At 35.9% G+C, this 23,342-nt stretch overlaps 3 protein-coding genes across 11 annotated transcripts; 1 reads left to right on the plus strand and 2 right to left on the minus strand.

The window, feature by feature from the left end:
* Positions 1–287: 287 nt before the first annotated feature.
* On the minus strand, positions 288–8,675 carry LOC103435432 (uncharacterized protein At3g49140). Of its 8 annotated transcripts, none has more exons than XR_011579648.1 (13): positions 8,382–8,666; positions 7,861–7,954; positions 7,177–7,396; positions 6,896–6,998; positions 6,727–6,791; positions 6,335–6,451; positions 5,516–5,611; positions 4,955–5,108; positions 4,583–4,683; positions 4,203–4,352; positions 1,358–1,453; positions 777–949; positions 288–647 (listed from the first exon to the last, which is right to left on the minus strand). XR_011579648.1 is itself a non-coding variant. In XM_008373827.4 (12 exons), the coding sequence occupies exons 1-12, from the start codon at positions 8,413–8,415 to the stop codon at positions 842–844; spliced, it is 1,338 nt and encodes a 445-aa protein (XP_008372049.2). In that variant the 5' UTR covers positions 8,416–8,673; the 3' UTR covers positions 288–841. The 8 variants fall into 8 exon arrangements, 5 of the variants coding, with proteins under 5 accessions (XP_008372049.2, XP_008372047.2, XP_070676008.1 ...); XR_003772557.2 differs by having other exon boundaries at positions 7,177–7,408; positions 8,382–8,651; XM_008373827.4 differs by having other exon boundaries at positions 288–949; positions 8,382–8,673.
* Positions 8,676–10,536: 1,861 nt separating this feature from the next.
* Positions 10,537–18,309, minus strand: LOC103435431 (S-adenosylmethionine carrier 1, chloroplastic/mitochondrial). 2 transcript variants are annotated; one of them, XM_008373823.4, is made up of 13 exons: positions 17,553–18,309; positions 17,356–17,423; positions 16,378–16,485; positions 15,845–15,927; positions 15,398–15,474; positions 14,796–14,886; positions 14,297–14,350; positions 14,127–14,222; positions 13,713–13,802; positions 12,675–12,726; positions 12,048–12,109; positions 11,652–11,732; positions 10,537–10,837 (listed from the first exon to the last, which is right to left on the minus strand). In XM_008373823.4, exons 2-13 carry the CDS (start codon positions 17,408–17,410, stop codon positions 10,712–10,714), a joined length of 975 nt encoding a protein of 324 aa, XP_008372045.2. In that variant the 5' UTR covers positions 17,411–17,423; positions 17,553–18,309; the 3' UTR covers positions 10,537–10,711. The 2 variants fall into 2 exon arrangements, with proteins under 2 accessions (XP_008372045.2, XP_008372046.2); XM_008373824.4 differs by having other exon boundaries at positions 17,356–17,440; positions 17,553–17,738.
* A 1,001-nt stretch (positions 18,310–19,310) lies between these two features.
* Positions 19,311–23,083, plus strand: LOC103435430 (uncharacterized). The gene is made up of 3 exons (XM_008373821.4): positions 19,311–19,597; positions 20,195–20,332; positions 22,656–23,083. The coding sequence occupies exons 1-3, from the start codon at positions 19,469–19,471 to the stop codon at positions 22,836–22,838; spliced, it is 450 nt and encodes a 149-aa protein (XP_008372043.1). The 5' UTR covers positions 19,311–19,468; the 3' UTR covers positions 22,839–23,083.
* The last annotated feature ends 259 nt before the right edge of the window (positions 23,084–23,342 follow it).

Here is a 23,342-nt window from a genome sequence, read left to right on the forward strand (position 1 = left end):
AATGCATTTTAACTAAAAATTGGTTTCGAAAACATTTTCACCACAAACACTTTCAACCATTTTAAAAGCACTTTTAAACAAGTCATAAACAATTGCAGAAGCTGATGTATTGTCTAATTCAGACCATTTTGGAAATGTCAACTAGTCATTTTGCTCCAGTTTCAAAGACCATCTGGGAGTCGATTTCAAGGACCATTTGCGATAGAAACCTATACCAAGTCATGCCGGTGTTCATTCGCCGTCCGTTTAACACAGTAATTTGGTAAGTAACATGATAGTAATAGTAATTTGGTTACTCAGCAATGCTCTTAATTACTTTATTCTCAACCTGTTTTCTCATTACAGCTCAACTAAAAGTTTATCGACCAAAGAAAGAAAAGCTCAACTAAAAGTGAAAAAAAAATTCAGCAAACCAGACTACGTTAAGGATCACAAGCTTTCCCATTAGTACGGTCGACGACAATGAAACTGCACCGTTGTTTTCATCGCCGGACATTTTATTCTGTCATCTCAACTATCTGCTACTTACATGTTTCCACAATCCTGCTGGTGCAACTTTCAGCCGATCATCATCAGAGCTCCGTCCTGTCTAACATACTGAAGGGGCTACCGTTTATAATGTTCTTTGTTCTATCATCAGACATATTCTAGCAGAAAGAAGATTCTCTCCTATCAAAGCTAGTACAAGCTTATTGTTTCTTCGATAAAAAAAAGAAAAACGAAAGAGCGTTACACATCAAAGCGAACGGACAAAGAAAAAATAAATAAGTGAATACCCCTTTGTTCCAGCCCGAAGTTTATTTTGAGAACTTATTCCTTCACAGTAGCGCAAATGAACGAATTAGTAAGACTCCACGCCCCTAACATTATGAGCACTCAACTTTTTGCGGCGAGAGCGTGGGAACAAAAGTTGCTGAATCTGTTTTTCAGCTGCAACTTCGGATGTGGCCTACATATACACAAGTACACAAAATCCTTTAGTTACCTGTGAAACTAAGTTGACCAGTGTGCCAGTATCAAGTTATCAATACACGACTAATTTTATGCACTTCTCTCTGTACCTTTTATGAAGAAAAAATCACATGCATGCATGCAGATAAGCACATGTATGAACGCAGATGAGAACATGCCTCCCGCAAAATGACGGTTTAAGCAAATCAAGCATGGTTATTTGTTTCTCATACAAAATGAAAAGGATCAAGGGTAAACAAATCTGTGCGTGCTGCAGATTGCATTTCCAATGTCTACTTGGTGAAAGAAATCAACGGACAAGATAACAGATGTAACTAAGGTTCTTGTCATGGAATAGCCTCCATTTTTATGAACATAGCATGCATTTTATTTTCAAAATGCTTACCCGGACTTTGAAGGGAAAACGATGAGTTTGCACTTCCAACCCTGAGAAGACTCTAACATCCATTCCAAGACTGTCAACCCCGATTAAATGAGCTCCCTATGAGAGTTATTTCAAGACCAGGAAAATTAAATTATTTGAAGCTTAATGTAGTAACAAACTAAAACGAAATTTTTTTATAAATTAAATACAATAATAAATAAAAAGCAATGACTATTTGAACCGGCGAGTCGGATCTCAGGACACTAATACAGCATTTCAAGATTTGGGGAGCATTGGTGCTTGGTTTTGGTAGTGGGTCCACCTGGGCTCATTGCCCAACAGGAAACACATCTTACTCAAACCACTGCAAGTGATAGAATTTCAACAGACGGCCTTATGCCTCTAGACATAGGATTTATTACGCAGATGCTAAAGCATGTGTTCTCTAATGTGCCTTTTCCTTATGTGTATAAAAAAGGATATTTTAATCAGGACCCTAAAGGAAACCTCAGATGCTTTACAGACCACCCATGGAGGTACTAATTGTAAATCTCTAAACTCCAAACCCTAGTCCACCAATTAAAAAATTAACGGAACTTTAGAGAATTCTACAAAAAATGTAAGGTTATGGTCAATCAAATGCAGGGATTACATGAAGCAGAGTCTAAATTAAAAATAGTCAAGGAAGTTAGAAACCCATGGATCAAACTCTGGTTCACCCCTGTGGTAACAGAAGAACGATCTATCTGTTGAGAATATCGCGTTTAAGAATGGAAAAATAGAACAAACTCCGGAGATCGAAAACAAATAACCAAGAAAAATAACACCAAGAATTTACGTGGTTTGGCAATATGTGCCTACGTCCACGGGACAGCAACAACAATCTTTCACTATATCAATAATCAGTACAACCAATAATCTTGCCAAATCTCTAGAACTAGGACTTGACGAAAAACCTGAAAGAACAAGAACAAGAAATACAGCATCTCTTTTCTTTTCTCTCGCACACTTTACAATATTCTCTCACTCTAATTCCTTGAGTGGTATACAATCTATTGTTTTGCTCCCTTCTTTCAAAACTAGTACAATGGCCCCTTTATAAAGACATAATAAAGGTCTTCTTCAATAAGGATTACTAATCCTAATTGGAATCCAGTTATGAATCCTTCTCCAATTGAGAAAACAACTCCAATGGGGAAAACAATTTAATCCTCTAAGACTATAATTCCTTATAGACGTAGGACAATTTATCATGGGCTGGAAAAAACCCAACACTATCATAGTCACTGCTAGGCGGCTATTGCAGAAATCTTGACATGCAGACGAATATGTCGACTTTGGTCCTCACCAAAAGGTAATCAGAAGGACAACTCAGACGCATTGGTCTGGAGGCTAGAAGACTTCGACTCCCTTGCTAGAGGCCTATAGAAAAAAAAATTATGGCAAGAAGATAGTTTGTCGAAGAGAAAATAAAAGAACAAAGTTTCCACCTTTCATCCGCCTTCACCTAAGTGCAAATCCAGTTTGGTAAGAGACAAGTGATTAGTCATCTTAACTGCTCAACTGCCTCTTTGGTACGTTGGTTCTCCTAGCATGTCACGTGAGAAATCACCGAATTACTTCCCAATATGAGGAGGCTAATGGAAGCAAAGTTAAAATCATGAGGAAATAGACTATCTCACATAAGTTCCTTCATGAATTGTCTGAAGAATAATATGCTGAGCATCAGTTAGATCTACAGCCAAGGTTATGGAGTCTGCTCCTCCAAGAGGAGCTGAAAGATTCATAATCGAAGACAGAACTTCATCAAGGGAGATAGTTCTTTCAATCACTGCTACATAGTATTCAACTGGACCTCGGCTTTTGTAAAATACATGTGCTTTGGATTGCTAAACTAGTTTGTTTGAAAACGTCTGGTAAACTGTAAGCCAGTCAACCACGTTTGATACTCAGTCAACTTCTTCATCTGGTGTCCCCAGCGACCATGTTACATAAGCGTTAACTGCTAGTCGACAAAAATTTAAACAAAGTTTTCCTCATGTACGAATAGAAACATTAGGATTGTTGTAAGATGTTTATTTGTCTTTTTAGCACCCTAATAAGTCTTATGTCTTTAGAATTAGTGATCCACAATTTGATGTAAGAAAAATTAAAAACTTATTGACCCTCCAGGTAGCACTACCATATTCCTCAACTCTAATTTCAATGGGAACTAAGAAATACATAGAACTTTTGGGCATTGCTTGGGCTAAGTAAAGCTGACTCAAGTTATGTAAAGACTGGCTACCCGTAAGGATCTCCCAATACACACTACCGTGTAAAGAGAACAAAGTTCCACCAGCGTCAGGCAATGGAACAAAGAATTAGTAAGCAAGTTACTGCCCCTATTGAGTTCTTAGCATACAAGGATGATTAGCAAGAACATGACCTTTTTAAATCATCCAAATTCAAAATCGTCAAAATGATGAGCTGTGAAACCTTGGGATATTTGATCCAAAAGATTCATCAAAAGTCCAAACTCATGATGATGTCAATTCTGTAGGCTTATGATATAAGGTGACCACTTAATTCCTTACACACTAAACCATACAATCCCAGTCAGGGACATGACTTCACAACACAAAATAGGAGACAACATCCAAAACTTTAGACATGAGTTTGTAGGTAACTAGTTATAAGCACATAATTACTATGTTGGACACAAAAATTTCTTTCTGTTTGATTCTGTGCATAAACCCTGTTACTTAGACTGTATAATAAAAAAAGTTTCTTCAAACTTGTAGCATATAAAAGAGGCGCATTGAACATTAAACATAATAAGTCAGCTGCAATACAGCTTATGTTAAACAAATAATTTATTAGTTACCTCAACATGAAGTCCTTTCCTTTTGCATAAATCTTTAAGAGCAACATCGCACCTAATACCTCTTTCACTGAAGCGTTCTACAATTTCTGAGGTAGAGTTTACAAGAACATCAGGTTCTGCATCTTGAAAATCGTGCAAGCTAATTGTAGACTGCAAATATCAGAAAAATAAAACAAAATAATATAAGAAGACTTTAGATAAACGATGTTAAAAAGTTTGTAAGGAAAAGCCATATATTTGTATACTATTGCCTGCATAAAACATAAGCCAACTTTCTGGACCTTTACAATTCTGAATTTAACAAATTAGGCCATATTCTTAAAAGAATTGTTCCATTTAAAACGGTAGAAGCTACATAGATGGCAGTAGAAAGAACATGCCTGAACACCATATACAGAGAACAACTCTATTCTCATGATCTCCAACCTGTAGAGAGTTGAGCTACGATCACTTTCAGAACTAAGGCTCACACTTTTTCCATCTAAACAAAAAGTTAAGTTTAGGTCAACTTGAAATAGCCAACAGATATATAACTTGTTATGTCAGTTACAAGAATAACTAGGTTAGGAATTCGGACAGTAACAAGATCTATTAGATTTCATCAGCTGAATTAGTGCATACATATCCAATTCATGCCAAAAACCAAAAATATCATATCTGGTTAAAGAAAAACATCTAACCATTTTACTCCACCCACCAAGAGTTTGTCAATTTGAAATAGTAAAGCAACCCAAATGTGAAGCACAAAATACCTTTCCAGTCTGAGTTGTATCCATCGCTATCTACGTAATTAAACAGTCTTCTTACATAGAATTCTTCATCAGCAAAAGCAGGCCTGAGGCATCCTAAAATAGAGACACCATTGGATGGATGATCCATTTTCCTATTGTATTCATTATCAATAGCCTACAATAGAACATGCCTAATAAATCAATCCATATTATGTAAGATTAATGTCCAGAAGATCCACATAAAAAACTTTTGTTCTTAATCAAAAAGCTTCCTCGACCATAGTAACATATAAGCAGTCATTTTCTTTTTCTCGTTTTTCCGTCAATGAGCTACAGAAAATGGAACTTCTAGCAAAGTATAAAAATTATTACTCGAATTATCAGGTTACCACTTCTCAAATTCATATACTATACATGGCTCATTAACAAAGTTCATAAAACTTATAACAGTGTGTGAACAGCCTTGAATGGCCTGCTATATAAATTTATTCTAACCCCCCATGGTATAGCTGGATGCCCACACTCATTAACCATTCTTAACAACAGCTTAAATCGTAAATGCCACATACATCTATAAATCACCTTTGTCAAGTACTTTGCAAAACATATAGGATGAATTGAGCTACAAGTATCTGGCAACCCCCAGTCTAGAACATCAGAAACTTCAGAGTCCACAACCTATTTGAACCAAGAGGTATGTCAGCTTCACCATCTATGCAGAATTAAGAAAGTAAAGTAAGTTAAGTCTAGGAAGAAAGAAGGGGGTGGGGATACTAAATAGGGAAAAGAAGAGACATCTATAATTCTACATGTAAAATGTGTCTGAGAGATGTAAGAACTGAAAGATGATACAAAACATATGAAATCAAATACAAGAAATTCCTTAGCCTTGCTTACAGTGCTATACAGACAAAGTTTATAAAACAACTGGAAGATAAAAAATTTAACACATCAAAGTGTTCTATTGCGCTTACAAAAGAAACTGTGAGGTTTATAAGAAGGAAAAGTTAGCCATCCAGACCAATTAGAATTTAAATGGTATTTGGCAGGATTTAGATTGGCTACGCACTTCCCTCTAATCTATTAAAACTTCAAATTGATAGTGGGAATTTCTTTATCCTAGCTACAAAGATTCCCATGCTAATAATTTGGAGTCCGAGGCATCAGAAGCATCAAGATTATGCTAGGAATTTTATTTTTTCATGTTTTATTTTACCATCTTTTTAGCTTATTTCTGGTCTGTAAACCAAACTGTAAAATGAGGTCCAATTTCCTTTTCTTCAACCCAAACCCTGGTATTCCCATCTATGTTGGTTCAACCTTTCACCCAATCCTAAATGAAAAAGAGACTGTCATATTTGTTTTGAAAAATAATAATAATAAAAAATTGCCTCTGCTGACCTCTGAATAATAATCATCGAAAGGGATTTCATCGCTACTGCTACCATCTAGAATGCTGAAATCACCAGATATTCTTGCGTCATCATATGCAAGGATATCCATCCCGAACAAAACATTCTGAAGGCAATGCACACATATTAGATATCAATTTTGCCATTAGTAGAAATGCGTAAGAAAATCAAAATATAAGTGAAAAATATAACTAAACAATATCAACCACACTTAAGCCTTAACTGTCAAAGCTGGTATAAATGTCAACATATAATTGAGGGCATTTCTTTAAAACTTAAAAATATCTGGAATCAAATTGAATATTCGCCAACTCAAAACTTTTAGACCTAGAGATTTTCTGTTAAAGTAAAAAAAATGTATTAAGGCAAGCAGATCCTTACCACAGGGTTACTTGCTGTACGATCTTCTAATAAGTTTGCATCATCAAAAATTTCAAAATATAAATCTACAGAAATAGTTAGAATAACAAGATGGAATCAGAATTTTGTTTTATTAATTAAAAAATGACATGAAAATATAAAACTATGAACAAAATAAACAGCAAAACACCTCCACAATCGTCGATAACATATTCAAACTCAGCCCAGGAAATTTGTTCATGTGGTTCACAATGTATCCTCCCAGGGAACACCACCGTAGCACTGCAGTTAGCCTGAGGCAGAAAAATAAAATTTAACCGTGCATAGTAAAAACACCAATCACATTGATAGTTTGATGCTGCTTGATTTGTCCCGCAAATAGATATCTTAAATGTCATCATCCATATGCCCTACTAACAGACATTGTGGTACTCAAATTCTGAATTACTCGAACAGATTATCAAAACAGACCTCTACGGTTGTTCTTGCTATTTCAGCAGAAGTGAGTTTAGTGTCCCGGATCATTTTGCAGACTTTCACTTCTTCTAGAGGATGATAACCTTGGCTAGTCAAATAACTAGAGGAATCGGGAACAGAATCTGAGTAATCTGCAGCAACGGAAACTTTGGAATGACAAAGGTCATGTCCATTAGACAGCCAGTGGAATTGTGTTGATCCAAATAGAGGATTCCTGCAATTAAAACTTTAATGGGAAAAATAAACTTTTGACCAAAGCAGAGCATAAGTTTTGTAATAAAATTGGAGTTTTAAATAATTTAATAGCCAAAGGAAAAACAATGAAGGTAATGGAAGAAAAGAAAAGTTCCCCGCCAAGCTAAAGTCACATAAAATCACTATGTCTTACTCATAATTCCATCATTTTCATTTTCTAGCATTAAACTCCATACCAGAGTGCAGCGTAGGAATGGAGAATGAAAGATAGCTAACAAAAAGATTACTCATGTTCATTCAACAAGATTTGTTTTCGTCTTAAGGAAGAGATTATTTTCTCTCTCCACTTTCCTCGCAACCAGAAACTAATAACAATGATATTGATGGCATATTATTAGACTCCGGATAGTGTAACCCAACATGTTCCACATATTCACATATTAATGCCCCTACAAATCGATAAAAGCAATCATTTTTAAACACCTTATGCCTGGAAGATCAAGGGCTCTTCGATCATTGAAAGGCGGTTTCATCCAACTGCTTGAGATCCCATGCGTTGTAGAACTACAAACCCTTTCTGCAGAGCACAAAATAACAACAACAATAAAGTGTCAGAAGCCCTGAAAAATCGAAGCTTCCAAGTTCAAAGTAGGAGCTAATGCATACAACAAACCAGATTACCAAGAAAATACGCGAAAACAAGACGAAAACAGAAAATTTAAAAGTTGAATATACAAATTTATTTTCATTAAATCTTAATAATTACAATTTAAACATGATCAACTCAATACTTGTATGAATTCTCAGCAGAAAATCCCAATAAATCAATTTCTGCATGTGGGTATTTCCTCAAAAACTATGATCCTTCACTAGAAAATCGAAACAGGCGTTTCGCATATTGGCGTTTCATCGACTCACGGAGCTTGCAGTGAAGCATGATCGCAATAACTTCATATAAAATCATAAATTCAAATGGGAGAAAAGAGGAATATGATGGTGATTACCGAAGGGGAGAGAAGCAGCAGCTGCAATTGCCATGCGAGACAGAGAGATGAGTGGTAAGTGGAGTACGTCGTCCTATGATGATTATCGCTGCCGTTGATGTAACTTGTACATTGGGTGGGTGGTGGGCGGTGGTGGGCGGTGGTCGGCGTGGGTGCCTGGGTGGTGGAGGTTTGCAAATTACAGTGTGATTAGGAAGTCCACATGTTTCGGCTTAGGAGTAAAGTGGGCTCTTCAATAGGTTTTCTCATATCATTTTCCAATAGTATAACAGAAAAAAAACAAAACAGACCCTCAATACTACAATATGTTATATTCGAATATAACAAATGAAATATCAAATTAGGTTATTTATTATATGGCTTAGTCAAATTTTTCCTTTTCTTAATGTAAAATATCAATTTACTCAAAAATAAATAAATAAATAAATTGAATCACCAAAATCCCACGTGGATGTATTTGCTTATTTTATATAAAAATAGTGGCCACCATCACATGTCACGGAAAAGGATCATGCAAGGATTCTTTTCTTGGAAATCCGAGAAATATTGTAATCATATCCGTTCATCGTACATCGTACGGACAGTTTTCGTTAAGTACTATTTATATTTAATTTTAAATTTTAAATTTTAAATTTTAAATAATTTATGACTGCACGATGTACAATAAATGGACATGATTATAAGATTTTGAGGATCTCCAAGAAAAGGATTCGCGCGAGGATCCTTTTCCACATGTCACAACCAGATACTTGCCGCTGCTGCCGCCTCTGTATAACGTCACCTCCACTACTAACGACCACCATCATCACTACCGCCATCACATACATTTGTCACCACCACCATCGTCACCCACTAGCATCACAGTCATCACACCACCATTATTAGCACATCTTCTAACTACAATCTTTGATTTATTATTAATGACTCTATATACATGTTAATTTTCGCATTTAAGTTTTATTTTTATTTTAGATTAGCCAAACAATAAAATTCACAAATTTTAGAAATAAAAATTTTGTCATTTCAATTTATATCATTTTATTATTTCTTAGTAAGATTAAATTTACTCATCCAGTTAATGTCTTGGAAAAATTATTGGTATTTTTCCACAAAAAGCAAACATTTTTTTTTAAGATAACAAATCCAATCTTTCACTAAGATTTCAATTAACTATTTCGAATTCAAGTTGATTATACACAAAAAGTGTACTTATAGATTTTAATTTTGAATTGAGACAAGGATTTCAATTTATTTCAAGGAAAGACATAATTTAAACATGTAAAAGATGACATCATACGCGTTTTTTCCGTTTGTGTGTATGTGACGAAATTGTCATTACTTCTCTGTTTGAAACGGCAACTGACGGCGAGGCTGGGCTCAATTTCCAATTCGTCGATTTAGTTCCGCTTTTTCTCACGTTTTTCTTAATTTTTACGTTCTTGATGTCTTCGTTCAATTATGAATTGAATTTTAAGTTTTGTTTTCCTAGGATTTGGATTTTTGTAGTTATTTTGTGCTTTTTTATTTTATTTTATTGCAATGTTAGTTTTACTTATATAATTTAGAAGTTGAAATGTGATATGAAGTCGATTGGTTTTTGAGATTGTGGTTTGAAATTTATTTGAGTTGTAGTTTTTAGTTTTTCGATTAAGGTGTTCAACAAAATGCCAGAGTGAGACTTGGCATCACCTTTTTGTGAGTTGTTTTCAACATCTATCTACATACCTTTTTGCATATGTTGACAGACTAATCTCGCAATATGGCTCTGGAGATGACTATACTCCACCAACTGTTCAACAAAATGCCACACTAAAATCTACATATTGTTTACCTCCGAAAATTTAATAGACCCCAAAAAAATTCATGAATCCACCATTGTCAATCCACCTAGTAACAATTTTAGGGAGCCTTGTAGGGCAACAAACATAGCTCAAGGGTACAATTATATTTACTCATGACTATCTGTACGTTTGTTTTACTATGTACATCATATGATATGAGAGATGAGAAATGTTAACAACCTTCTCATTTAAACATTTTCGTTCTACCTTCTCAGCTCTACTTCTCATACTGTAATGTTGCTTATTGATCTAATCCGTCTGCTTTTTAAATCACCGTTTAAAGATCATCTATGCAAAAAAATTAACTAAGTCTATAATCGTTCAATCATCTAATCATTATTTAGTAAAAAAATGAATCATGTTTCTCACTTAAACACTGAAATCTTGACGTTAATCATGTTTCACACTAGCTTAATTTTGGCATTTTACATTTTAAATAAACAAAAACAACTACGATAAGTCCAGATAAATAAATAAATCATCTAAATGTTAATCCTGCTTTGAGTCTTGAGGAAGTGCAGGTTTCCTCTGAGCAAGCAGCTGCTTTGTCCTCTCAAGGACTCCAAAAAAGATTGATCCGCCTATGCCTATCCACAGTACTCTCGGCCCGATGCCCTGAAGCAAGTAAACACAAGATAACTTTGGTCAGCAACGAACTACAAATCGCATCATGATCAACGCTCTGTAATATTTCATACACAAAACCCCCCAAATCCAGGCCTCAGCGCTCGACTGAAACCTGTTTGGTACGTCAGATACTTTGTGATGAGTTGAAGGGATCACAAAAAGTTATTCTCCATTTCGGGCCATAAGTCGTATCAGTAAGATGATTATGTGGAACCGGCAAGAGATGTGATAGCAAAGACCAAAGCATATCCAACCCGAGACCCAAATATAGAGAGAGTACAAGTATTTATGGACCAGGAAGGAAATGAAACTCCTTACAGTTGGCTACCACATATTGCGATCTCATGTGATATTTCACCCGGTTAATTTCATGTAAAGTGCGCTTTTGAACCCATATCCTAATCTTAATCAATGTGTTGACAAAATTCGAACTGCTCGAACATAAGTGCAAAATGGTCCAAACTATGGAGATGAAATTGTATTTTCGACTCGAGGCATTGCAAGAACATAAAGTCCTTTGATTAATTGTCAATGAAGGTTGGTGATTAGTCAATGATCGATCCAGCTAAAGCATCCTACAGGCCTCATATCATACCTCTAGTGACCATCCAAGAGATACATAACTTACTATGAACTGAAGAATATGGAACCAAAAATAAATTGTAAACCATTTTACTTCGTTGTTTATTTCCATTTCATGGGCTGCTAGAAAAAGAAAAATAAATAAATAAATATAAATAAAAATAAAAACATGGGATACGTATTTTGTATGAAAAGAAAATAACGGATGCTTAATACACACCTTCAAAAGAGCAGAACGTCCTTCTTCCCTCACAACAGTTTGAACACAATCAATGATTCCTTTGTACTGGTTTGCAGATCCCTTAAAACAAGCAAGCAAACAAACGATATAACTGTTTCTTAACAGAGAAACGTCCACATGACTCCGTGCAAAAACTTATGTTCACGTGGTTCTTTGCAAGAAGAAATCTAAACACAGATGCAAACAATTGGAGGTTGCCCAAATGTTTGTTAGTTAAATTAGCCCTTATGCGAGTTCTTTTAATTAGCGCCCCTCAAACTATGGTATATAATATGGCATCCCTGATATAATTTCCAAGCTCTGACACTGGGCATACGTTATAGTATAAGAGCTTCGATAAGAATAACAGAAAGCAGAATAGCAGTTTGGCCTTACCTGAACCATTAGCCTGGTTTTAATCACATCAAGGGGAGTGGTTATTGCTCCAGTTACTGCGCCTGCGAGAGTTTGATATTCAATATATGAGAGATTTCATACAACCGACATGACAAAGTTAGTTTTGTATTCTTAAAGGGAGAATGAGGTTCCTCTTATACTTGTCCCAAAATTAGTAAATTGCAGGGAATAAGATTATTGCAGTTCATGACAATAGAGATAGAACAGCACTCTTCCATGAAGTCTAGACAAGTGCTCAGCCAACCGAAACAACTTCTTCCCCACCCCCAAAAGAGAAAGCCAAAAAATAAGGAAAAAAAATGCAGCTGTATGTCAAAGTGAACGGAAAGTGAAGAGAAAACTGCATGAATATGTGCATTTGCTTCCATGGATGTAAATCACACCCTGGGAAAACCACTGCTAGAATCCATTGGATAGAATCATAGAAGTCAAATATTTAACCAGAATTTATCACTTCTAAGTCTTAAATTTTCAGTGCATGCGAAGGAAGTTCCATCAACCACCCCTCAGAAAAGTTAAATTTTGACAAGATTTACGTGATTGCAAAGCAGAAGTATATGATACAATCCAGTATTTCATACAAAATGAAGAGCAAAAGCTATGTACCAGCAAAAGCCCCAATGATAGCATTTTCAGGATCGTTGAGCTCTCTTTTTGCCTGACAAACAGAAACAGATCAAAAAAGTGATTAAGGGAGGCAGTACAGGATTTATGGCATACAATCACTTTTTGATCTTTATGGGTTTGGATATGTTAAGTGTTTAAGGGCATTGCACTTTTCTCTATTTCTGCAGATTGGAGAGCTGTTGTGGTCCGCACAGGTACCATTTGCGGTGGACCCTATAGTTTGGAGGGTTTTATGTACTTAACCCTTAATAATATCACATTCACATGCAAGTCTTTCTTTCCTAAACCGTAAAATAATAATTGTTTTTCTTTTAAATGCAACACTCCATTAATTTCTTAGTATGTAAATTGTCTCCATGGTGGATTTGCCGAGCACAAACCCAATTTGGTCATCTCCACGATTGATTCTTGCTTAATCATTGTTTTCTTACCTTCTTTAACTTGTCAGGACCCGAGTATTATCCTTATTAAATCATTAGTTACCGACTCAACTTCCACACTTCCAAGAGTTTTACATCCCTCTGTAGGTGTTTTATATGGTTTTAACGGTTTCATTGTTACCCATAGTTTAAAGTAACCTCCTGCCTTTCAAAACTTCCTGATCCCTTTACCCAAGAGAACGTAACATAATAAACCAATAATCATAAAACAAAAACAGAAGTACAGACCCCATGACTACATAACCCCATAATTTCACACTTTTGTGAAAGAAAGTTGTTTATCAGTTGAAATGAAAAATAAGTTTATAATGTTCCATTCCAAAGGTTCTCAGTGCCTCACAAAATGTCAATAAGTTTATAAACGAAGAAAATAAGGATAAAGTTATGAACATGAACAGCAAGTAATACTTATTGTGCAAGGATTTATCCAAGAGGAACCTTATCACTTGTCAAACATAGCATCAGCACCAGTTATGCAGTCAAGGTACAAAATGGAAAATATTAGCAGTCGTAAGTAATTTTAATCAATGGCTCACTCTAGCCTGCAAAAATAATCGAAAGGTGGTGAGAAGCTTACTGCTTTTTTGTAACCTAGCCGAAGCTGCTCGTATAGGCAAAATTGAATTGCATCAAATGGCAAATCTCTCAATAAAAACGATCCATATCCCTACTTTTACACAAAAGAAAAAAAGGTCAAAATTGAAAAATAACATAACAACACAATAAGAATGCTATCCTGGTTGCATCTTTTTAATAGGGAAAAGAGAGAAAGCAAATGACAAAAACAGATGGATAGACGAACGAAGGCACACTAATGCCTCTAGGTTGTGTATTACAATATTGCTAACAAAAACAGAGACCAAAACAGCAACAGACACCATCTCATAACGAAAACCATTTCAACTTTTTGACCTAGGAGGAAAACCAGGAACTTCCAATCCAATTTCTACGAAAATAGGGACTTGATTTGCCCTTTAGTAAGAATACACACCGCATAGAATCCTTTAAAGCCCTCTTTAAAAGCAATATGGCGGACAGCAACAGAGGCTGATGTAAATTGCCCAGTTTGCATCCTTTGCTTAACAACCTGAGAAATATTAGGACAGAAAAATATCAGCCAAATATAATTGAACATGGAAGTGCATAAGTAAACTACTATACCTCTGTCGGAACACGAACGAGTGATGCAGCAATACCTCCAAAAGCCCCTGCTGTCTAGAAAAGTTCAAGAAAAGGATTTCTATCAAGACAAAACAGTTTACACCAGCCAATTTATCAACATAAGTATCAGGCAACCAAATAGGTTCAAAGGATTACTAAACTGTATCATTAAGGACAAGAAATAATTTTTTCTAAAATATAATTGTGGTAGCTGATTCCATAGAGCATATGTAGATCACAACCACATCATGTAATACTAGACTACTGATCTCATTTGGTGACCGTTGAGACATAATAGGAGGCATGCATCAAAAGGTGTTTGATAATTCCACTAGTAGTATAATGCACCATGCATTCTGAGACTGAGAGCAACAATCTTTATGATGTAACGGGCCTTCATGCATAAAGTAATAAGCAGAGAAGACTTTGCAGACCGCTCATTGGTCATATTCCCACTTGAAATACATAAAACATAGAGGAGTAGATATATTTGTCTTACAAAATGGGCTAGAGCACTTAGATTTTCAGGGAAAATCTTCAACAGTTTTTTCTTCGCAGGTTCATACACTCCAACAAAAATTGCAGAAGCCCTGCACACAAGTAAATAATTTTTACATACACATTAGATTGTTCTTCACAGTAAACATTTTATAGCACTGGCGGAAGGTCTGCTAAAATCCAATATGTGATGTGGTAGTGACAGACTGCAAATCCTTACAGGAAAGGAGTTTTACTCTAATAGTAATGTAGCTGCTTTGAGTGTGTGCACGTGCGCATACGAGGAGCTGAACTATACAATGTGATCCAGTGGTCTGAACCATTCATTTTTTAGGTCCCTGTCGAAGATATTTCTTACAGAAACCAACTTGCAGACCATTTAGCCATCTAACTATTATCCAATAAAATTTCCATTAAACAATGAACTGGTCATGATGACAAAAACTAAAAACCACTAACAATCACTAAACATGAACTCAGCCATTTAAGAACTAACTCTCCACTATCCATGTTCATGGCATAGAAATACAATAAGCATGCATATCCCAATTAATATTAAGCTAATTAGCTCACGCATGCACCACATATTCAGAAGGTACTTACGGTAAGACACCAGCAAGATTTCCAGTCAATCCAGAATAAAGCCCCTTAAAGGCTATTCTCCCTCCACCACGAGCAGCCTGTTCCAAAGTTCAAAATGGTGTTCATACATAACTTGATGGTCAAGATAAAAATTGTAAGTATGCAAACGAAGCCGGTTATTGAATAGACCATTCTTCCTAGACAGACCTTATGCAGCATGCAGATACAAAACAAAAGGGAACAAGGAAGAAAAAACAAAACAACTGAGTGCGCTTGACCTAAGAAGTAGATCCCAGTCTCACAGCACAAAAATAACTAGTAGTTCACTTAATACTTTCTGAGCTACCTTTTGTATCCAATCATAATATTAAACCATATACATAATGGATAGGCTAGAGGACCAGCGGTTCAAACCCATCAAGTTTAAGTACATAAATGAACTAGAATGCACTTTCATTGTTAACCTGCCTGCAGTCTTGTCTTTATAGTATCAATGGGGTATAGAGCCGTTTCAACAACAACCCCGGCTGTACCTCCTGCAATGACACCCTCTGCAAAATCCAGCCATACTAGTTATTAGTTAAATCAGGTGTGCAGTATGTAATGCACATAGGCCAAGTAGCATACTCCAAGAAATAGACGATGTTATAAACTGAAAAGCTATTGGCTTCACCTCTTCCTCCATCTAGCCACAAGATCATTATAAAAGCCACACACTATTGCCCACACCATGCTAGCTTTTTCATTTTCCTTTGCTAAAAAAAGCAAGAGTTGTTACCTTTTTGCAATCACTCTGATATTATCTAGCTCTACTCCCCCTCAATAACCTAATTGTGAAACTAATCTTTACTCTACATTAAACCTCTAACAGTTAGCAGTCACTTAATACATTTGTCAATATAAAACATTGGCTTAATTATGATGCTTAATGAACTTTAACCCAGAATTTAACAAATAAGTAAACACTAATCAATATCTTCTACTGTAATTATTAAACGTACCAAATAAAGTGCGTAAGAAATCAAAGGGTTTCTCTTCCTGCATGCTGACTGATGCAAAAGACTTCCGTGTTCCTATAGGAGCATACTGCGTTTTCTGGCTATATTCATCTGCAAATCCATATCACTCATTAAAACATTAAATATAAAATACCAAGGGAACATACCAAAATTCTGTATCATCAAAAGAAAGAGCGTAGGTAGATTAGATATCTATATGTGTTATAGTCCCTATACCTGAAAGTGTATACTACCTCGTAAAACTGGGGTATTGTTCTAGACTTCTGAACAATTTCTACGTAATATTTGGTCAAATGTAATGCTTAATCTATGGTCAAGCAAGATATGTTATAGCAACATATTTTATGGGATTTCCCTAATTAACATTGAAGAGAGAAATTTCTACAAAAAGGCTAGTTCCTAATAAACCTCGAGAGATCATGTGAGAGACAACCTACTAATAAATAACAAAGGGCTCTAAATATTTGCAATTCACAAAATAAACCTCTTACAAATAATGTTATATCTTTATATACAAAATAAAATCGTTAGACTAAAGGCTCGTCGATAACATATAGAGAAAGTGAAACCAAATCCTTCCATTACTGTAAAAATAATTACTGAGCGCAATGGCGTTCTAGGATTCATACTGCCAACCCCACTTAGTGGGACAACACCTTGTTGTTGGGAGTATTTATACATAATTGAGATATCTCACATATTCTGATTCTATACAATTTTGACTAGATAAACTTTTATTCTCTTCATTTACGGGTGCTAACGGGTAAGGAAAGCTTAAGCATTCAACATTGGCCACAACATATTTATCCCAAAACCGCGCAATGTCAAGAAAAACTAAATTACTCTATCCTATGTGGTGTTGTACAACGTGGTGCTAAATTATGCTATTAATATCAATAAACAGAAATAAATAAGGGGAAAAAAAAAGGCAGAGGAGCAAAAATTAAGAAAATTGTTCACCTGGTGAAGTTCCTGAGCCCGTTTTCGAGTTCACTACTAGCGTCAGAGGACCCATTGAGGTTCAATGCCTGCCCAAACCAACCAACTATGCAATTACCCAAATTTCAAACGGAAAGTTGCAGAAGTCAAATTAAAGCAGAAAAATATTGTGAAAATTAATAAATAAAAAAATGTATTGAAATGGTTGAGAGGCAGACCTGAAACCGAAAGAGATGGATGATAGAAGGAAGGAAGAGTCAGTGATGGCGAATGTGAAATGGCGAACGGCGAGGGTGAGAGTCTCAGTCCGTCCCCACTTCGCCTCTTATCGCTCTGCTGCTGCTGCTGCTTCCCAGAGAAATTATACAGTGATGCAGTCCTACCACGTCAGTTGTGGTACTTCCACTCAAAACTTGCCATTTGTACAATTTTTGAACAGCTGGATTAAATAAAAAATTAAGAAATAAAATGAAATAAATAAATAAATAACTCCCCCATTAAACGCAGACGTCCGTGCGTCGTCTTCCCCCATTAAACGCAGCCGTGTCCCTCCGTCTTCTTGTACAGTTCACCGGCGCCTTCTGATGATCGCGGTGGCGGGTGACACATGAGGACGAGAGAAGCGGTGATGACGTGGCAGAGGAGGGCTCTAAACGACTCCGGAGAGGAGAAGGAAGTAGTTGCAGAGGAAACGAGTGAGTCCAGGGGAGGAAGACGATTCGCCGAGGCCGAGTTCGTCAAAGAAAAATAGCTTCCCGATACTTCAGAGGCGGTCGTACCTTCTGATGCTCGTTTTCTGGGCTTTCAAGCTGTTGAAATCCCACACTTATATTTGCTCAAGCTGTTGAAATCCCACACTTATATTTGCTCAGAGGAAAACATGGGAACCATTTGCTGGATGCTGAAGGTGGAATTAGTTTTGAAGGGGGAGATGATATTGTATGACATTCGAGGTGATATTCCAGGATGGCAGCCATGGCAGGTGTGAGAGTGGTGGCCGGAGATTGGGATCTGCCGTATCGGTGGTTGAGGGCATTTATTATTAATTTAAGTTTTTAATTTTTTAATTTCCTTTTTAACAAGGAAAAAAAATGTGTAAAATGCTGGTTTAACCCTAAACTACTGACAAGTGGAAATTGATCCTGAACTATTTTTCTAATAAATTAATTTTTTGAACTATTTAAAATTAGTCAATTAATTTTTGTTTTGTTAGATTACGTCTATTATTTCGTCAAATTCAAAGACAAATTAGTTATTTTATCATAAATTCTTATTTGTCAATTATAAGCATTAATAAAATTATGACATATAAACACAAAATAATGTGTAAAACATATAGCATAAAAGGTTGTACTCAGTGCACAAGGCTTCGGCTTTACGCAGGGTCTGGGAGAGGTGAATGTCGGCTAGCCTTACCCCCATTTTATGGAGAGACTGCTCCCAAGTCTCGAACTCGAGACCTACCGTTCATGGGTGAAGGTACTTGTCATCGCACCAAATACGACCTCTTTATAAAACATATAGCATAATAAGAAAATATCAAAAATTGAACATTTATGTAAAACATATAACATAATAAGAAAACATAAAAAAATGAACGTTTACATTACACATTATTTTATATTCATATTTCATAATTTTATTGATGATAATAGTTGACAAATAAAAATTGATGATGAAAAGATTAATTTGCTTTTGAATTTGAGAAGATAGTAGATAGAATCTACCAACAAGGAATTAATTGATTAATTTTCCAAAAAAAATTAGTTTAAATGGTCAATTTCAACTGAAATAATAACTCAAATAATCAAATAACAGTTTGCTCAAAATAAAACATAAAGAAGGCTATAAGTTCAGCTGCAAAAAAATGTGCGCGTGGCAAAATTTGAGTGGAAGTACTAAAAAGCAGCTGACGTATACCGTATCACTCGATAATTTCTCCCATTAGTGTAAAATGTGTAAAATTAAAAAATTGTGGCACATTTTACAAATCACTTCAAATGTCGAGGGTTTGAGATGTAATTAGCCATTTTATTTATATAACCGCACAAAACCCTAAACCCTGAGTACGTCGCTCTCATCTCATATAGCTCACACCACGCGAATCCTCGAAGGAATTGAGAGGGGGAGGAAGATGAATCACATAGCAGCAATGGAAGAGCAATTGGTATCGGAGAGATTAAAGCAAAAGCTAAACGAAGTAAATGTCGCTGCCCAGACCCAACTCTCCACCATCCAAGACCATGTCAATTTCACCCTTCAGGTATATATGCATCTTCCGGTGTTTGATTCTTTTGCTTCTTTTTTTTCGGAGTTTTTGGTTGATCTTGTGATATATGTTTGTGTGTATTTGTAAAGATTTCATATAATATACATATATATATATATATATATATATACACACATATGCGTGTGTGATTGATGGTTATGGATTTCACATAATTACTGCATTGTCAGCTGCTTGGTTTTGAGAAAATTTTGTAAAATATGAAAAATATGGTTGTGGTATTGTTACTGGGCTCTGTTTGGTTGCTCAGAAAATGCAAAAGGAAAATTAAGTATAAGAAGTTAGCTACTTTGATAATTGATGCTAGAGAAAACAGTCATTCAATTCAAGTGTGCAGTCTTTGTTTGGGGCTTACTTTTTTATTCATTTATAATTTTTGTAGATTTTATTTTTTGAATTTGCATTCCAGATATAAAGCCAATAATTGATTTTTTTTTTTAGATTATAATTTACTTGTTGATTGATATGGTTTCGAAACCTGGGATGCAATGCAAACTTGGTGATTCTCTGTACTTATATATCACTTTATGTAGTAATTTTTCAGCTAAAATTTTGGTTGAGGACCTTTTGCAGCAAGCGTACTTCAAGTGTGCGCACGAGTGTTTTGATAGGAGACGAAGTCAGCAAGACATAAGCAATTGTGTTGAAAATTGCAGTGTTCCTGTTGTCAGAGCTCAAGAGGGAGTTGAGAATGAGATGGCCAAGTTTCAAGTAAGTTCTTCTTACTTTTCCCGTGTCTCTTTCAGTGGTTAGAATTCCTTATGTGTTCCCCCTTTTCTAGTTGAACTGTCAGATGTTTTGTGTGATGAATATTGAAAACAAAAACTAGTGTAGTGCCATTTGCCTGATTTGCACATAAAACCCAAGAAGCACTAGACCACTTTACCGTGTAACTCACCCCTTGCTTCTCCCACCATCACAAGTGCTTCTCCTCCATGGAAATCGCTTACAGAATTGAAAATCGAAATGGCTCACACCAAGCCGCAGGAGCTTTTCGGCATAGAAATTGCTCAGGCCAAACCACAAGAGCTTGTCCCACTCACAAGATTTGTTTTCTTTTCTTTCTAATTTATGGGTTTCGCCATTTCCATGACTGAAAGAATATAAATTAACTACGCTAACCTCTTCGGGTTGTTCTCAGCCTCTTAAGAAAACCCAGTATGGTGTGTTTTTATGATATATGTATTTTCTTTTAAAGACTGATTTTACTTTTGAAGACGGAGTTACAATTTTGTTTCTCCTATTTATGAGCTTTTGGTTCTTGGAGGAGATTCTACGTTGTGAGCTAGATGTTTTCTGCTATGATCTGTGAAACCAATGTTAATCTGGTAGACTCTGGTTCTAACATGGAGGAGAAGCACAAGGAGGAAGCTCTTGCGGTGATTGTCTGCTGTTTCTTGGGTTTTGTAAACGGGGTCCAAATTAAGCATATGACCATTAGTTTTTATCTTAACCTCATCGACACACAAGACATCTAATGGTTCAAATTATCCTAATTGAATTCGAAAGACTTATACCCTCCATTGAGAAGCTACCTGTACATATATAATGTGTGTGTGACTTGTGTGGGCACACACCTCGGTCCTATGGTTTGATTTCTTGATCCAGTGAGATAATATCTTGTTCGATACATACATACATATATATATATATATATATATAGATGCTACCCCATCTGTATGTTCTCACTGTATCTCAACCCTCCTGATGTAATTCAATAAAGGGATGTCCCCATAAGTTAATAGTCAATGTACTATGTTTCCATCTTTGCTTCCATAAGCTCTAAAACCTTATCAATTACTAGGATGCAAAATGTCGAAGTTACCTAAGAATTCCAACGTAGTGTGTTAAAAAAATGTTAAAAGCTTACGTGTGTGCAACTGAATAACATGTTTCAATTACTCAATTTCAGGATTTTTAAGGTTTTTGTAGGTCCACATTGTCCATTCATGAGAACTTTATATAAACAGTCGGAGGATTCTTTTTGTAGTTATTGGCTTGCAGAGCTACGTTTCTTCTCCTATAACTAACTCTTCAAGGTGATAGTTTTTTTGAAGGCTCGTTTCTATCCTAATAACATTGTTTGAAACCATAATGTGGTCCGGCCCCATGATACACAAGGAAAGATGGTTTCTAAGTTTCTAATACACTACAAAGTTGCAGGCTTTAACTTAGTCGAGGAGTTAACAACAAAATAAGGAACCAAGTGGCTTGTAGAAACCATTGGTATCTTGTAATGCTTAGAAGTACAGAAAAGGTACCAACTCAACCCTTCACATCTAAAACAGAAATCAGAAGAGGGGCAAGATAATACAACAACAACAACAACAAAGCCTTTTCCCACTAAGTGGGGTCGGCTAAGGGGCAAGATAATATGCAAATATAAAAAATAAGAGTCTCCAAGAATTTGGCTTGAAGATAAGTTGATGCTTTTTTTACCACTATTAGAAGTTGTATCATAAGCAAGAATTCTATAAGAATGAGATAGCCTTGCCAGTTTGCCTTTGCTTCCTTTAGGTTGATATTTAAGTTGTACTGTGAAAAACATTCATGGATATGACAGGTAGGTAACAGTGCATTTATGACAATGAAGAGAACAAGCACATTAACAGTAGTTCACTTATGATGTATGCTTCTTCGGTAGAGTAAGATGTTGACCGCAGTTGTTTTGGTGGCAATCAACTTGTGGATTTGAATGTTCATTTCTGACGTAAAATGAGTATTAGGGTGGTAACGGCAATCGCTTTGGCAGTTATTGATGCAAGGGGAGTATGCAATGTTTGGTTCTGATAGTGATAGTAGCATAGATAGATATTATTAGTAATGTTTCTTAATTGAGGACATAATTGTGATTTGCTGTAACATCCACTTGTAAGCAGAGTTTTTTTTCGTTCAGATGCATGTCAAGTTTGTTGTATGACTGCTTGTGAAAGAGCTCTTTATGTTTAAACTTGTGCTTTTTGTATGCGTAGCGAATATGTTTTCAGGCTGTCATCTAGCAAACTACTTATGAAAATTCTTGTACCGAATGCAGGAGAGGTTAAGTAGGGCACTGATGGTCTGTCAGGACAAGTTCGAAGCAGCTAAGCAACAAGGGGTCACAACCAATTCACTCAACAATTTGGAGTCATGTGTTGAACAGGCAACCCAAGATAGCATACAGACGCTGCCACATCTTGCCGAAAGACTGAAGGCTTCCTTCGGGATCAACCATTAAGTCGAAAGAGTCGTGATAATTGTCTTTCTAAAGTACCCCTCTATTATTCCATTAACTTAGCTTCTAAGCCCGTGGTAATCGATAAATGTCGAATTTCTTTATGCTGGAAGGCAAAATAACTGTCCTGTACTTTCTGCCATAAGTGCTAAGTTATCGGTTGGCAATTGACGTTTTTGTAACGATGAGGAAATTATTTGGTGGAACTCAAGAGGCATATGAATCTGCAAAAAAATAATTGGTTGGAATTTCCCGTTCAGTGTGAAAGTATACAAAATTATTGTGTATCCAATGCACAACACTGACATGCTTATGATATATACCGTCTGCACCATTAGTACAACGCATGCACAAATCTTTTGTGTAAGTCGTTACAACTTGCAAGGGAAAAGAACAGCGTTGGGATCCAAGTTTTTTTTGGACAAAATGACATGCAAATTGACATTTCATTGACTTGGTAGGCTTGAGATCATTGCACGTTTGTTGACATATGCCAACAACTTTCGA

Source organism: Malus domestica, chromosome 04 (genome assembly GCF_042453785.1).
Source record: "Malus domestica chromosome 04, GDT2T_hap1".
NCBI classification, from domain to species: Eukaryota; Viridiplantae; Streptophyta; class Magnoliopsida; order Rosales; family Rosaceae; genus Malus; species Malus domestica.